The 18,388-nt window shown below is 38.2% G+C and overlaps 1 protein-coding gene across 4 annotated transcripts in view; it reads right to left on the reverse strand.

Annotated features, from left to right (window-relative positions):
* The window catches only part of SMAP1 (small ArfGAP 1), a 91,567-nt gene that overhangs the window by 1,186 nt on the left and 71,993 nt on the right, over window positions 1–18,388 (reverse strand). For all 4 annotated transcript variants that reach the window (XM_058801338.1, XM_058801337.1, XM_058801336.1 and 1 more), the window contains 3 exons: window positions 11,672–11,799; window positions 3,069–3,237; window positions 2,109–2,440 (listed from right to left, as the gene is read on the reverse strand). In XM_058801338.1, the coding sequence (XP_058657321.1) occupies window positions 2,109–2,440; window positions 3,069–3,237; window positions 11,672–11,799 (629 nt within the window). The remainder of the gene's footprint in view (window positions 1–2,108; window positions 2,441–3,068; window positions 3,238–11,671; window positions 11,800–18,388) is intronic.

Raw genomic sequence — 18,388 nt, forward strand, 5'->3', positions numbered from 1 at the left:
CAACCACCAACATACATCAGCTGATGGGCTGCAGCACCTGGTGTATGTGTCACATGAGAACTGACAGCATGTGAAGGAGGTGGCCAGTGTGGCTGGTTGGTAAAAGTTTGCTTTCACAGTTTCAAAGCTAATGAACAAAACTGTAGTAATTGCAGTAAAGAAACAGCAAAGCCAGTAATATAGTCTTGTCTGCACTTGCATTTCCAGATTTTTTTTCCAGCAACATTTCTTTGGATATTTCATAATCTTGACTACATCAGTTTTTACAGAAATTGTCCATTTAGGTGACAATCAACAAAGAATGAGGTATGAGGTGGATTTATAAACTTGAGTATTATCCAACCATCTTTGCTAAAAAATCTACCCAAGATATTGTAATTCCTTAAAAAACAAGTAATATAATCCAGATGAAATTAAATTCAGATGAATTTAACATCTAGTTAAAGGTGGGAAAGAATTCAAAATTCAGCACATTCACTTCAGAGCTGCTGCAAAACTATTTGTAGTCTTTACAAATATCTAGTCACTGTAGTTTTAAATGCTCAATGTCAAAATGAGTTTAGGAGCAAAAGAGCATTTGGAGTAATTAATAATCAAAGCCAATGAACAGAGATGTTGGATAAGTAACATTTGATTCAACAAAAGGCAGCACTAGGTAAAAGAGTTTATTTAAACATGAGCAAATAATACCAGGTTGTAAAATGAAACTAGAACACTGGTGAAAAATTCAAGTAAATTGCAAACTAGTATTTCAGTGTAAAATTAAGTTCTGTATGCTTTCACACAGAACTGTGTATCTGCAGAAAACAAGACACCACTGAACCTGGAAATATAAAAAAGGCTGATAAAAACATGCTTTACCCAGTGGTTCATCTCTTCTGGAGTAGAATTCTTAAGCAGCGGACTATATAAAACATGTTGTCTGGTAAAGCAAGCTCTCCCCCTTTCAACTAGTCAGAGTTTAGATCACAGTTCTGCAGACTGTGGAATGTCATCATACTGACAACATCTGATGTGCAAGGAGTACAGGAACATGTGAAGAACTTGTTCAAGGAGCCAAGTTTTAACATGTAATTGATAAGAGGCAAGACTTTAATTTCAAAGCTGATATGGATCTTTTTAAAGCTAGCTACCTAAGAGAAGACTGCCACCAGTATATCCACAGATTTTTTTGATCTGACATTTTGAAATTCTCACCTTTAAGAATTACTTTTCAAGGCAGAATGACAGCCTGTATTTTCAAACAGGGGCTTTTTTATCCATGTAGGCAATGCTGTTTACCTTCATAAATGTTCACACAGTAAAACAGAGCAGAACAGTAAAAATTCATATCATCCAATTTAAGTCAGTCACTAAGGTTCTCTTCCTGCATTACTAAGTAAGCAGCATGGAATTATTATATTGTTATCAAAATACAAGCAATAGTATAAAAAATAGTTGCTATCATCCATGCTGAACTCCAAGGGAATAATTTAAGTCTGATCCCGCTGCCTCACCCTGCCCCAATAAACACTCAAATACTTGATTTCCTTGGAAGATGTTTCCTTGGAAAATGTACAAATACAGTACTACATGTACATTAACCCTATAGAGACTCTTTGAAACATGTTTAAAACATAGGATGGAAATGCTACAGATAAATAACAGATGCACCTAAGCAAATTTTCTATAGGAAAATGTTAAGAGCAGAAAGCATTTCACATCCCATCAAAATTTATCCTGAAATCTGAATGAAAGTATTAATTGTTAATGGCTATCCTCGAGTAGTTAAATTCTGCTTTTAGTTATAAGGCTGTGTTCCGTTTCAAAATTTTGTAACTTTACCTGAGCTAAGCTTTTTACTTGGCTGGCTCTGATGACAGGATGATAAGAGCTATGGAAGCAGAGTACTGAGTTTGGTCTACCTTGGCAAAATTATTCTCTGCTTTCATAGTAGTTATCTTTCATTGAACTATTCACTGGTTTGTTAACATATGCCTCTGAGCAGTTCACAGTCCAGTAGTCTTTAACTTGGCTACATTTGACCTTCCTCCTACAGCCACACATTTTGTATCTGAAAAGCATCATTCTTCCTAAAGCACTCTTGTCTGGGAATTGCCAGTCTTTACCTGAGAGAGGTTCCATTGAGCTTGTTGGTTTTGTTGCAATCCATACTTATTTTGTGGTGGTGTGACCATCTGTCCCACCATTCCACCTTGAGGTCCAACGACAGTCTGAGGAAGTCCCATCACACCAGTTGGTGCAGTACCAGTAAATCCATTGGGCACTCCCACTCCTACCATCACGCCTGTGCTTTGTCCCATGACTGGCACTGATTGTCCCATCATGTTTCCCATCATCCCAGTTGCTGCTGGCACAGGAACTCCCATGGCTGGAAAGCCTTGAAAGTGAGTTGATGGTTGTGTGGTAAATGGCATAGAAGACGAACCCATGAACATGCCTGTACCAGAGAAGGGAAGATTTCAGCAGAAGTGTCTTGTTACTTTCCACCCCCATCCCATAAGTCAGAAGTGCACCAAAATAATTTTAAGTATAACTCCGTCCATCTGTATGTCAGTGCTGCCAATTTAGCTTCTGGTAAAAGCAAAAAATTACTTTAAAACTCTCAAAGGAAAGGAACTCATCACGAGCTAAACTGCCAAGAAAGTCTGGCATCCCTGTGGTGAACCAGAATCTTTCAGTTGCTGTATTGGAGGTCTTTGTGTTCACACAAACACAGCTAAACCAAAGCTCTGACAGTTCTGCAGGGATCCTGGCAGACTGCTGCCTGCACACTGGAGACTCAGACCCTCACTGATTAATTGCATGGCAGAATCAGACTTCACAAATCTTTCCGTAAATTGTACACTTGGTAACTTGAACAGCTATAAACAAATTAAAATCACATATACGTTTTTCTTTAGCATCCATATTACATTTCAGTAAGTTTTCTCAGTTTTATAAAAGCTGAAAATAAAAACCTTCATTTGAATATAGTTTAGCAGGTGTCCAACCTTAGCTTTATACATGTACTTTTCTAGATAAAGATTAAAATAGGACTGCACAGAAACCTTCACAACATTATTTACCCGGAGCATTTTGCTGCTGCATTGTTCCTGTGCCATAGAGTGATAAAATGGAGTCTTTGGAGAGTTGTTTCTTCGCTGACTCTTCGGATTTTGTTGTTTGCTCAGTAAATAGATCAAGATCCCCGGCTGCTCCAGACAAGGTGGCAGCTGCTGGTTTAGTGGAAGTGCTCTGGGAAATAAAAGACAAGACAGACTACTGAAAGAAAACAGCAAAAGATGATGTTAAATATTTGCTGTACAGCCTTGCCCCTCAACTTAATAAAACCTCATTAATTTACAGAAACTAAATTTAAGTGAATGGGAATTTAAAAATATGTGGTATGACTAAAGACAGAAAAAAGCAATGTAGGCAATATGGAAAGACCTTCAGACCAGATGGAGGTTACAAAACAAAGAAAACTAAACCTTCAACCAGCTTCAGGGCGTACACCTACAGATTATTCATTCCTGTTGCTTCTACATTTTTCATCAGTGAGAAGCATAAATCAAGAACTGGAGTTAGATTATGAAAAATAATTAGGAAATCAATAAGGAGATTAAAATTCACATCTCATTAATCCTCTCATAGGCAGAATAGATTAGAGAAGAGCTAAAACAAAAGATTAAGTGCTTTGAAATGTATCTTTAGAGAAAAGGCAAAATTTTGGTTATCTACTTCAAGTAATAAAAATTTTAAAATACGTTGTTTATAATTGGCTTAGAATTCTGTAAGCATGTTTCACTTATTGAGAAAGCATAATTATCTAAAACTTACTGCAATCTACAAATGAAAAACTAAAATACAGGCAGCCTGGCTTTGTACTGCTCTTGCAATAGAATGTTTTGTAAGCAAATTACATCCAGTCTCTCAGTGCTGTTATGCTGCTGTTCATACCCATTCACTTCCAGGTGGAGGCTTTACTGGGGAAGCAGGCAATATATAAGTTCTTGTTATATTCCTTAAAATGCACAACTCATCCTGTTACCAGTGGGAACTTCTAATGTAAATCAACTGCATACACCATGAAAAAGAGCCAGGACTGCAAATCATGCTTAAACTATGGCCCTATTTAGTCCAGCTAAGTGATCTCCTACTGCTTAGCAAACACGTACTGCACCCACAGCTTGCATGAGTTTCAACTCTTCTCCATACTAAAGGAAAATCTTCCTTGGAATATCACTGTCAATGAACTCAACATGTAACCAGGTCTGTTTATTGAGACACCCAAGTTTAGCAGACAAAGGACACCACAAAATACACAGATATGGAACACCCCTACAATCTTCCTTAAAGCAACTATCTCCAAACTGCTGCTTTTGCTGGTGTGCTGTGACTAAGCCCTGAAAAGTCCACTATGGTCACACTGGATTTGTTACAAAGACTACAACACAAATATTCAATCTGCAGCTTCAAAAAACACATTATGTGTATGACTTCTGAAGTGCTAAAACCTCTAGCATAAAGCGGTGCCATAGATAAAGGGAAAAAACAAACAAACACCAACACAGAACAATTGTTATCAGCTAAATTTGCAAGAAACCAGCAAAAGAAAGAAGGGCAGATTCACACAGTTGATGGTGAAAATTTTCCAAAACAGTTGTAGAAAGGGAAGAGAAAAAAACCAAAGAAAAATAAGAACTTCCTGGAGAGTGAAAAATCTCCATTTGTACTACAGCCAATTTGGGCCAAGTTGACTTAGTGGGCAACCAAGAGTGGGCTGACAGCACTAGAAAGGGAAAGCAAACAGAAAAATACCTATGAAACCTCTCTGGCCACTCTATAATTAAATTTTTCTTTTTTTTTTCTGTACATACTAAAAAAAAACCTTCTCCCTCGTCCTTCTCACAATAATTTATGATTGCAAAGCAATTAAATGTTTATTTAAGTGGGTAGTAGGAAGCCCTATTTAAGACAATTCTTTATCAGTGTGACATAACCAGTCTTTAAAAATACCGGAATCAGATTTAACAACACATTCAGGCAAAAGCCCATCCTGAAGAGCAGCGTTGCTTTCCTGTGCATACACCCAGGAAGGCCCATTACTGAATTGTTCCCTGCTGGCCCAGATCTCCCGTGGTGCCTGCTAGGACAGCCCCTGTGCCACAGCCAGGCTGCAGGGAGGAGCACACAGGAGCACTGCAAGTGGGTGAACAGAGGGAGCTTCCCCTCTGCTGCCTGCAGGCAGCAAGGAAGGGATTTACTCTTCTCTAGAAGGCAGAGCTGGAAGCCTGGAGGTCTGATCATGTCATGTTTACAACCTAAGATTAAATGTTCATTTAACGTCTCTTCATTCGGTTTGGTTTTGGAAGATCCTCAAAGGAGCCAAAGCACCGGACAAGCACTCCCTGAAGTGTTCATCAGCTGAATAAATGGAAGGTAATGCAAAATACATGGCAAGAAAACAGCAGGTGGCATCCAAGTTAAAAAACAACTAACATTGACACGATTTTTGTATCTCTAACATTGACATGCGACCCAAGACCTCTACAAAAACACACCTGGCATTCATACAATCATTTTCCTACACACAGTGCTCTTAGTGAGTCATTATACTAAACCTAAATGTTCATTGGGTGCTTAAGGATCATACTGATAAGCAGTTTCATGATATCAATGCAACAGAATTTTTCCTACAAACTGAAAGAGACGTGGCAACGGAGGAAATGAAAGAGGGAAGTGGGACAGTGGGACACATGGGGTTGAGGGAAGGACTGCAGGAGAGAAAAAAGCACATGTGCACTTTCCTGCTATCTTCATGTCTCTGGCTGGTATCTAGGAAAGCAGGGATGGCCTGCAGAAAAGCCAGGCCTCCACTGTTTTCTATTTGTATGGTGATAAATAAGAGCGCACACAACATTTTCAATTTCTCCCTGCTGACTGGAAGAGCTATTTGCATAGGGAAAATACAGCCTAGCACACAATTATTCTTAAGTAAGCAAGGTACTAAGTACATTATTAAGGTCTCAAATTCTATATACAATTTTTACCCTTTTTGTCTTTGCACTGTAAATGGACTTGATGTTTATTTCAACTCTTCCTGTTTTGATTTTGTATATTTTGGTTTTAGAAATCTACCCAGTTCCATTAAAAATAATCAACTGTTATTTCCTGTTAATAACTAATGAGGAAATGAGCAGTCAACTATATTCAGTTCACAAAGAAAAACACTAAGAAATCTCATCTGTTCTCTTGCATTTAGGAATTATCAGCAATATCTGAAAAACACTAAGATTTTTATCACTTTCTCAGATCATATCCAAGAATATAATTAACCCTACAATAAGATTAAAAATTCAACTTTATTTTTTGCTGCATGTCCAGCACTCACAAGAAGTAATGTTTCCTTTGCAATCCTCCTTGTCTAGGCTTGAAAACATTTATCTTCCCTGCAGTCCCATTTCCAACTCCTTCTTCAGATTTCCCTTCTCTAGAACTCAAAATAAATTTTTGTTCCTTTAGACTCTGTTCAGCTGACTCCTCCTGGTTCTGCCCTGATGTCTGCCCTTCTACTGTGCTCCACCTAAGGCATTTAAAGCACCTAAGAGAGTATAATCATGGATTCATAAATGGTTTGGGTTGGAAGGGACCTTAAAAAACTCTAAGTTCCAACCCCTTGACATGGGCAGTTCACCTTTCACCAGATCAGCTTACTCAGAGTCCTGTCCAATCTGGCCTTGAACAATGCCAAGGATGGGGGCATCCACAACTTCTCAGGGCAACCTGATTCAGAGTCTCACCACCCTAACAGTAAAGAACTTATTCCTAATATTTAATTGAAACTTACCCTTGTTCAGTTGGAAGACGTTTTCCCTTGTCCTGTCACTAGACTCCCTAAAAAAGAGTCCCTCCCCATCTTTCCTGTAGTCCACCTTCAAATACTGAAAAGTTACTATAAGGTGTCTCCAGAGCCTTCTCTCTTCTCCAAGTTGAACAACCCCAACTGTCTCAGCCTCCCTTCACAGGAGCAGTGCTCCAACCCTCTGAGCATCTTTGTGGCCCCCTCTGCTCCAACAGGTCCATGTTGGGACCTTGCTATGCTGGGAGCCCCAGGCTGCAGGCAGGGCTCCCAGGAGAGTGTAGCAGAGTCAGGCAATCACCTCCCTGCACCTGCTGCTCATACTTCTCCTGATGCAGCCCAGGATGCTGCTGGGTTTCCAAGCTGAAAGGGCACACTGCCAGATCTCACTCAGATCTGCACCCACCAGCTCCCCCCAATCCCCCTGTGCAGGCCTGCTCTCAACTTATTGCCCAGCCTGGAGTCACGTTTGGAATTGCTCTAACTCCATTTGAAGGAATTAAACTTTTGCTTTCAGATAACTGAAAATCTAGACAGGGGTAAAGCAAACATAAGCACAAGCTACAAGCATTTCAACTGATTGTATTGGAATAGGACTACATAGCTTTCCAGTCTTGCCCTGCTTAAATAGCACTCATGATAAAGCAAATTTCTGAAAAAGCACATTTTTACAAAAAATCTCAGGACTTTGACACACTAACATCACCACAATTCATTAATAACTTGAAGCTTGTTTGCCAGTCTATGGCAACCATGGAAGATACACACACTGGACCTCAGGGAAAAATGAGTATTTATGAACATCTCTTTATCTAAAATATGCCACCAAAGTTTTTCAGATATGAATCATGAAAAACACACACCATCTCTAAGAAAATACACTTTTGTAGCCACTGAATTGATTCTCAGCTCCCAATACAGTACAATTCAAATCAGGCCCACACACACACAAAATCCAAGGAAGTTTAAGTTGACTAAATTTGAGTATCCTGCTTGAAGAAAGACATATTTCCAAACTTAATACCTCACAGTTCTCTCCTTCTCTTCCTCCCTACAAACTTCACTGAAGAATGAAGTTCACACTTTTTCTGGAAGACATACTATACAAAATTTGAAATTAACATCTGGCTAAAACAATTTAAGAAACTGTTTTAATATAGGTAAAAATTATAGACCTTTGCTCAGTTCCTATACAATATTTGGCAACAAACCCTATTCTAATACCTATAATTTAGCTATGCCCACTTCATATGAAAAAAACATCATTAAACATATGAAATGTTCTTCTTTCCTTTCTGTGCCCATGAATAATGCATAATTTATAGCACATGCCTTTTATCTAGTTCTACTGTAGAAGCTGCTTAAGGTAACTCTTCTCAAACCCCCCTGAGTTTGCTAATAGGCAAAATTCTATAAAAAACCAAATTACTCTGTCACATATTGTTCTTTACCAGTCCTTTATAAATTCAACAGTTTGCACAATAGCATAGAGCTATACAGAATGGTGGGAAGAAACATTTAAATATTTTTGAAAACTGTGATAAAGACACATCTGACAGCAGAGTCAAAGTACTCATGATCATCGATGCTCAAGTCACATTTGAAAAAGGAGAAACAAATGCTTTTGTTTTCACTTGAAAAACACGTTTGGCTATGACAATGGACATAAATCCTAAGTTTTGCAGACATCATGATGTTTCAGTCTCATAATAAAACATTCAAACAGACATTTCTGTGCTCCACTGTGCCATAAACCAGAGTGCATTTAGCATCAAATGCTGCCTTTCAGGTTAAAATGGAGAAGAAAAGCAATCTTGTGAAAACTCAAGGGTCATACAGATCAGTTTGAGGAGCAACAATAAATTCCCTTCTTTTTCAGAAGAAAAGCTCTCAAATCCCACTGTAGCACCTCAGACACGCCTACAGTGCAGAACATAATGGTAAAAATCTCAGCGAGAAAGCAAGCCACGCTATTCCACATTTTATCCCCTTCTTCTACCTAATTTTTATAAATTTCAATACATTCCATTAATAGATATTCAAACAAGTTCAAATTAGGGTTTGACCATGGACTTCTACTTTAAATTTTCTAATTTAAAGCACAGGAAATGAATATTAGGGTTACTCAACTGCTGATCTGAGTTCATGCCCACTTCACGAATTACAGCCTCACACAAAATAACTTCACATTATAATCACACCTCTTATTTACTTCAAGAAATTTAAATAGACCAAGTCCTTAAACCCTCCCACAATAAGGCATCTGTATCTTCCTAACTCTTCTCTGAATCCCATACAACTTATTTCCATGTTGCAAGGTGAAAGATCTCACAAAATACTTATAGCACTGCCAAATGAGAGGCAACTTCTCCCCAGTCTCAGTTCCCAGACTAGACATCACCATCCTGAAACAGAAACGTGCAAGGTCTTGATAATCCCCAAGAAAAACAGGATGATAATAATAATATTCAGGATAATAAAGAACCAGGATAATAATAGTAATATTCTTTGCCCCACTTTAGCAAGCAACCCACGTAATCACCATCAGAAACCTGTCTTCTGCTACCTACCTGTGTTCCTGTCTCTTATCTGTAGATTATCTGATTACATTACATTTTCTTTGAGATACTGATTAAAAACAGAAGATAACCAAGAATTAAATATTGCAATACACCATAAGGATCATGTGCTTGATAAAAAAATGCTTGCTGAAAGTTCTGTTTGTTCCTCCTGATTACAGCACTCAGAGGAAAGAAAAATGTCACTACAAATCCGACAGGTTTGTTCACAGCAAGTGAACATATTAATGCTTTCTAGTATACAGAAGGTGATACTCACCAGATATTGAGATAGTATTGTCCTTTCTACCACTTTTTAATCAATTTAGTAGTACCATACTTAGTCTAGAAGCTAGCACAAAGATGAACACCATGTCAAAATATTCCTCTCACAAAAGGTCCAGTGACCAAATCTTTATCACAGAAATGAATTTAATATGTTATATATACACACAATTCAGTATGCTTTAGTAGCTACTCTATTATTTAACCCTTCACTAGTCATCATCACCTAGGGTATCATCCTTCACTTTGCTTTTTTTCACTCTTAAATATTGAGCCTTCTTTTGGATTTCCTGCATTCTTCAGCTAAATAATTCTTTAACCAACAGATCACATCATATATCCAAGGAATAGAAACAAAAGAAGGCTTTTCTTTCTCAGGTTGCTCTTTTCTCCTGGGCATGCAGTAACTATATACAGCAGTCATCATTTCCAGCTTCAGAATGACTGGAAAGGGGGAAAACCAGAATTCAGTGCTACCCAATAAGTACAATACTACCATTGGCCCCTTTATTTTGAGGCCAAGTGACAAATTCAAAATTCTAGGTTTGAATTTACTCAATCTGCACCCAAATGTAATAAATTAAAAACTAAGGGAAGCTAGAAAGGGGTTACTGCTTTTCACATCTAGCTCTACAGGGATCAATTCTGATATAAAGCATTAGAATACCAGACAACAAGCACTCAAATATTGCTGTTCCTGGTACTTTGACCAAAGACTTCCACAAGAGATAAGAACATCTACAACAATGATGTCCTTTACAATTTTAGTTAACACATCCAAATTGAAATGCAAATACACATGTTATTTCCCTCACTGTTTATGGGTAGCTTAACACATGGTGGGAAGCTTGCTCTATCTGAAGCATTATGTTTAAAAAGAAACCCTCACTAGCACATTGCACAAAGTCAGCCCTTAGCAGCAAGTAGGGAAAGGGAGAGTAAAAGATAACAAAATGTGTTGAATAAAATGTATCTACTTTAAGGCACTCAGAACTCCTTTCGTCATTATCCCTTTCACTGTGCATACTATGAAAACTAAAGGATGAAAAGAGTACAGATCACATGTCCAAAATCATAAATTCAAGAATACACACAATCCTTTCTGGTTCAGCAGAGTGAGACAGAAAGCCCTACACAAAAATAAGCTTCTAAATGACCTTAACAAAACGCCCCAGATGGGGAAGCTAGCCCAGCACTACTCCAAAACCTCCCTCTCAGAAGCCAGTGTGGGTTAAGGAAATATGCACATGTGCACCACCAACACCCTGCTCTTTGGGTTGTATGGCTACTTCAGGAGAGCTGCAGCTTCAAGCAGTTTCTTTGTTGTCCCTTTCCAGGCTAAAACTGGCATGGTGATGGTTTGCTTCCAAACTATCAAACTATCATCGAGCAGGCCATGCACAGGAGTTATGCTACTCTCAAGTACAAGTTCCAAGATGATACAAAAGACAGATCAGCCCAGGCAGCAATATAAATTTTTCTTGATATCTGTTCTTGATTTTGAGTATGAAACCTCAGACCCCAAATTTTTAGCATGTCTAAGAGAGAAGCATCTGCTGCAGCCTTTCCTAAATATCAGCATCACAAAGAAATAAGAGGTCTTAAAAAGTATTACTTGATGCCCAATAACCTGAGAACATAAAGTTATATTCAGCAATACCTATTAAAAAAAGAATAAGACCAAAGAATATAAATGAAAAGAAAACATTACTACCATCACCATGGTAAAACAGAATCCAATTTAGCTGGATAACCAGAAGGAAACACCACACCATGTACTTCTATATCCAAGCAGTCCAGAAGCTTGAAGAGGTGAGAAAAATATCAGTATTACAGTTTTAGCATCTCTAGTCATGAGGTGCTTAAGATGTGTAGAGAATTGTGCACTCCTTCTGTGTGAATGAACAATTTCCTGAAGGAAAATCCACATGTGCATGCACACATTTACACATACATATAACTAAATACACTTAATAAATTTTACCTGAGCAGGAGGTACTGCAGCTGCTGGTAAAGGATTAGAGATCATGGGGCCAAAGATATCCAGGTCATCATTCAGTGCTGTGACAGCAGCAGTGCCTCCATTTGTAACAGATGCTTCAGCTGGACCATCTAAAAAAGCAACAGAATCACTCTTAAAGTGAAAATTATGAATATCTTAACACCATGAGAATAATTAAAGCTGTTTATTCCCTCCTGCCCTGCCCCCATCAAAGATGTGCTCAATTTTTGAGATATTTTTCAGACTGCAATATTGTTCAGATTTTGTAAAGACCTCTTTCCTGAAGAAGATGGCACATTACTGTCCTTCAGAAAAAAACCAAACAAAAAACAACCAGTGATAAAAAACCTACTTAAAACTTCCCTAAGGACAACCACACCAACTTAGCAGTACAGACTACTTATTTTTCAGGAGTCTCTGCACACCAAGATTTGTAGGAAGAATTTAAATAGATGTCTTACTGAGAAGGTCCAAATTTGGTAGCCATGTATCAGACAAAATACACTCATCTGTGCTCCAGAATTAAAATCTGCATTTTAGAATCCATGAAGTTATTCTTGATATGCTAATTTACTTAATAGTACATAAATAAACTTTGCAGTAGGGAAAAGGTCAACCCTTTTTCAAAAGTCCTTTGCACAGACTTTATTCCATAGCTCCATATGAGCACACCTGCCAGGCACACCGAGCTAATAACCCATAAGAACCTATGGCTCTCACTCTGAGCCTTGGTGTCTGTAAGCCACTTTAACACATGAACACATTTACTGATCTAGGTGAAAGTGGATGCATGCTTGACAAAAAAATAATCATGGCTTAAAGAGAATTTGCAATAAAGTACTTTAAAAGATACAGGGACAAAAATATCACAAAAGTGTTTTTAAGGAACAGAGCAACTATCCTCTTTTGATTTCAAGCAGCTCAAGAAAAAGGCTTAGGAATTGGCTAATAAATTTATACCTAAGCATATAACAAGTGGGTTGCCATTACATAGGGCTTGACAAATACAAAGGTGACTCTAGATTCTGCTAAACTTTATAATGACTGAATAGTCCTAGCAGCAAGTTTAAGAAAGCTTATATAGGCAATAGAAGAAGTTAAGTCTAAAATTAACCAATCTCAGTGTAGAAGTTAGACTTCTCTGGTAGAACAACCTAGCTGAATTAAGTCAAAACTTTCTCTGCAAAAGAAACACTGCCATGACTGGCACAGCTGTTTATATATCACAGGAGGGTCAGTATTCCAAAAACCCCAAAGTACACTACACTGAAAACAGTACACTAACATCATAAGAGTGCATTCTGAGACAATCCACTCAGAAGATCATTACCCACAGATGCTGTGCTGGTTTTGGCTGGGATAGAGTCAATGTTTCTCTCAGTAGCCAGTATGGGGCTCTGATTTGGATTTGCACTGGAAACAGTTGATAACACAGGGATGTTTTCATTATTGCCAAGCAGCGCTTGCACAGCGTCAAAGCCTTTTCTGCCCCCTACCCCACCCCACCAGTGAGGAGGCTGGGGGTGCACAAGGAGTTGTGAGGGGACACAGCCAGGCCAGTGACACCAACTACCAAAGGGATATTCCATACCCAACACATAATGCCACGCTCAGTAAATATAGCAATGGGAAGAAGGAGGAGGAGGAGGAAGACCTTTGGAGTGATGGCATTTGATTTCTCAAGTCACTGTTACATGTGCTGGAACCCCAGCTTCCTGGGGATGTCTGAACAGCTGCCTGCCCATGGAAAGCGGTGGATGAATTCCTAGTTTTGCTTTGCTTACACACACAGCTTTTGCTTTATCTGTTAAACTATTTTTATCTCAACCAACAAGTATTCTCACTTTTGCCCTCTGGATTCTCTTCCCCATCCCATGAGGGGAGAGAGCAAATGGCTGTGTGAGGCTTAGTTGCCAGCTGGGGAAAACCATGACAGACGCCTTCTCATTTCTGTCTGCCTTCCATGAAGGGAAAGTGGCCATGGGAATGAGTTAACACTAGTAGATCTTCTATACTGAATAAAAAGTGAGCAGCTTGAGGAATGTGAAGTAGCCACCTCAGTCAGTTTTATTACTCTTCTGTGATTTGACTTTGCTGGGGGACTGCTGTTGCACTGATTCTGAAAAGCACAGTTACAAACTCAGCCATGATTAGGATGGAGCTACTTACACCTTAATGCAAAGGTTGCCTCTTTCCCTTATTTCTGATGAATGGAAGCCAGTGGACAGCAAAATGACCATATGTATAATCTACTGCACCATTTGATGCACATTAGTGCTTTGAGATGTGTGCAAATAAGAGTACTGGTCATTTAAGCATAAACTGCTTTTGAGGTCATTCTGCAGACTGGCAGTTCCAAAAACATCTCCCCAAAGGTTCACTGTTTCAGATAAATTTAGGAATGAACTGTGCATAATTTTCAAGCAAAACAACTGTCAGGAATTAATAATTTAATGTTCTCATTTTCTCAGTCAGACACATGTATTTAAAAAAAAATCTTTCTTGTCACATTCCAAAGTAGTTTAGATTTCCTGAATGTAAAAGTGTTTAACACAGAAGACTGAAAATTTAAATGCAATAATTTACTGAAACAAGCACTTCACATATTTAAAACAGTCATGACAGAACTCATTTGCAAAAATATAGTATTTTTCAAGTATTTAATATGCTGCTTATAAATTAATATTATGAAAACTCAGATTTTTGCTAGATTTGTTCTGTAAGAATGCTATTTGGCAATGTACATGCCTTTCATCTGTTACTGAATAAATACCTCTCTGTCTCCACTGATGCAGAAACCAGACATTTTGAATTACTGTTTACAACACGGTTTTAAGCCAGTATGAATAACATTAATAGATGATCCTGTTTTACTGATTTCTCAAAAGGTAATAAAAGAGACTCCAAAAACCTTCCCCTTCCCTACTGAAAGAAATAAGTTTCAGAATATAGAAGAAAACCTAACAGTGTTTTCACTCCAGTTTATTACTTGTAGCAATATTAGTGTTTCAATTTAAATATATTTCTATGCAGGCAGATACAAGCTTGTTTTTCAACAAAATAATTCACATTATTATACAGAGATTATGGATAGTCTCAACTTTAACACACTAGGTCATGGATTAGGATGTATTTCCTCCTTTCTCTTTCATTTTAAAATATTTCTGTAATACAAAAAAGATACTTCAGCAGAGTCCTCAGTTTTAATTTACTCTAAGTATGTCACTATTCCTACAACTTGTGCCACCTATCATTAAAACCCAATTAGAAGAGGTGGTGTGTATATGACAGAAGGAAACAGAGCTGCAGCCTTTGCAGGGAACAGGTAAACATCAGATTAAGTTACATGGACCTGAGTATTTTGAGACATTTATAGCTTCAGCCATCACATGATCACTTTGAAGCAATTAGCTTTTGAGAAACAGTACTTCCATCACTTTTCTGGAGAACACATCCATAGCTAGGAATGAAATGTTAGATGTAGCAAGAACCACTGCAATGAGAGCAGATGCAAAGCAGGGTTTCCATGCTCAGTCAGAGAAGGGAATGTGAAGAGTCTACAGATGCTGCTCCTCACCCTTGCTCCTAGGTGTGGTTCCAAATCTTCTCTTCTTACAGTTTATGACAATATTACACATAATATATGACTATTGTCTGCCACAATGTAACAGCAGATGATGCTTCTGACTTCAGATTAGGAAATCTTGTTTCAGTTTGACAGCAGAAACAGGAACTGCTTACCAGGATATACTCAGTAATACAGTGAAGGGTTCCAGTGAAGTTTACCTTTACATGCATAGATTTTATTAATCCCTGACATGATTTGCACTGCATGATTTCCAATTCAGTGCTGCCTTCTGTTATTCATATGCATCATAGCTTTCATATACATCATCAATCCTTAGTATATTTATCTGCACCAATAGTGAGAAAGACCAGCAGAAGGGCTTCAAAGGGACAGCAGGATAGGGAACAGCAAAAAAGCAGATCTGGTCTTAAACTCTAGATTTCTGAAGCTCATTTTTCATGGGCCAAACTGTTTACAAGAACTTTGTTACTAAGCAGCCATGTATTTTTATATATACAATAATTTATGACACCCATACCAAGACTTTCAATAAAGAGAATATGCATATGATTATGTTTTACACTAAATTACTAGAAAGGCAGAACTGAGAGAAATAGGTCAATAGTTCCAATGAAAATCTGGGGCAAAGATTCAAAGATTCAAGTAAGGTCTGTCTGGCCAAAATTATTGCAGAATTATTTAATGCATAAGTAAAATTTTATTTACTGCTAAAACCTTTGCAGAAAGGAAAAAGCATTCACAGGGAAGCAATTTCTATATAATATTTCTGAAAATAAAATGTGGAAAGCCAGAAAGCTAGTAATACCTCAAGTGGTTGTAAATGTTTTCCTTTTAGGTAGATATATTGCTTACCTAAGCATAATCTGAACATTGCAGCAATACTATAAATGTTAACATATTTACAAGCTCAAGAAGTGGGGCCATGCAAACCTCATGAGGTTCAACCAGCCCAAACGCAAGGTCCTGCACCAGGTCTGGGCAATCCATGCTATAAATACAGGCTTGAGGGGGAATGGACTGAGAACAGCCCTGGAGAGCAGGACCTATGGACCCTGAAGGATGAAAATCTGGACATGAGCAGGCAATGTGCACTTGCAGCCCAGAAACTCAACTGTATTCTGGGCTGCATCCAAAGCAGCATGGGCAGCAGGTTGAGGGAAGGGATTCTACTTCTCTTCTGCACTCTGGTGAGACCCCACCTGGAGTGCTGCATCCAGCTCAGGGGTCCCAGCACAGGAAAGACATGGACCTGTTGCAGCAGGTCCAGAGAAAGGCTATGAGGGTGATCAGAGGAATTTCTCCTGTAAGGAAAGTCTGAGGTGGGGCTGTTCAGCCTGGTAAGAGAAGGCTCCAGGGAGACCTTATTGCAGCCTTCCAGTACCCAAAGACCTGCAGGAAAGATGGGGATACACTTTTTATTAGGGTCTGTAGTGATACAATAACGGGAAATGGTTCTAAACTAAAACAGGATACATTCAGACTAGATATAAGAAAGAAATTTTCCACAATGAGGATCATGAAAGGTTGCTGTTTCATGGGGCAACCCTCTCAGGGAGAGGTGGTAGGTATCCTCTTCCCTGCAAACATTCAAGGCCAGGTTGGATAGGGCTCTGAGTAACCTGATCTAGTTGAAGATGTCCCTACCTATGGCAGGGGGTTGGACTAGATGACCTTTAATTGACCTCATCTATTCTAGGAGTCTATGATCTATATGTGCATATATGATAACTATATATTTAAAAATCTATCTTCACTATTTCTTAAATACAACTTTCTGACTTAGGACCAACCATGCTGCTTTTGGTACTTATCCAACAGTCCAACAAATGCCAAAAGTACATTTCGCAGTTATGCAACATTCAGCTACATTTCATATCACTATTAACCTCTCAAAACTTCAGAGGACTTGTTCAGAAAATATTTCCCATGCAGAAGCAGATAAGCAGCTTTTAGTATATCATATTTTACCTCCAGTCATGCCAGATGAATGCCCCACACATCAAATTCAGTAAATACCATAATAAATCTGTTTCCTTCTAGTTATTCGTTGTACCTATAGTGGTTAATCCAGAATATGAAATTGTTTATTTTTTGAAGGGCACATCTAAACATGGTAAATGATGCAGAATATGCAAAATGCACTTTTCTTCTTTCTGGTAATTCTGTAAGGTAATATAATTTAAAACCACTATTTTTTCCTTTTTTTCCTCTCTATGTCAAAGTAATTTCTAATTGGCATACCTTGGCAAACACAATGATCACAAACTGCCTGTGTAACATTCCAATATTCCACGGACATTTGTACATAACTATCATACCATTTTCTACAGAATATTAAGAAATAATTTACATCAACCTGGCATAAGTGGAGACATCTACTTTGTAAGTATAAAAAACCAAAAAACAAAAAAGAGCACAGAGCACAAGGTTAACACTAGAGAGATGAAAATACAGCACCACCAATCATGTAAGTGCTGAAGAACTGAGGTTTACACATTGTGACTTTTAAACCAAAGAGTGTTTCCTATAATTATCCTATTAAAAATTCATTTTATAACATCCTGTATTATTGATTTTAGTGTCAATTTTAGATCTCCACATTTTCAACAGGGCATTCTTCCAGCATGGGTAACATCCAAATAATTGTAGAGATGACTAAAAAAGCAGCTTCAGGCTTGGCCTAGAGAAACAGGCTGTTATTTCCCACTGCTTGGGAAGAGAGGGAAGGAATCTGGGGTTGCACAGCAAGAACACTGACACTGCTGCCTGTAGAGAGCATAACAATATTTAGTTTATTCATGTCCATTTCTCCACCTTTCTGTATGAGGAGTTCTGAACTAAAATCTAATCTGAATCAGAAAGCAAAAACCTATGAATGTTGTTGCATTATCAAAAAGTAAGTACCTAAAGAGCATCTCAATAACAACCCCCTGATGAGGAAATCAAGAGAAGCACACAAATCTATTTGAAAGGGCTCAGAACAAGCACAAAAGTGATAGTAGGGTCACTGAAGATATTACGCCTCTTCTCCTATTACAAGATTTAAAGGTACAATTCCCCAAGTCATATTTTCTTGAAAATTTTGCAATTTGTAAATAGAAGTGAAAGAG

The sequence above is a fragment of the Ammospiza caudacuta genome, chromosome 3 (assembly GCF_027887145.1).
Source record: "Ammospiza caudacuta isolate bAmmCau1 chromosome 3, bAmmCau1.pri, whole genome shotgun sequence".
NCBI lineage: Eukaryota > Metazoa > Chordata > Aves > Passeriformes > Passerellidae > Ammospiza > Ammospiza caudacuta.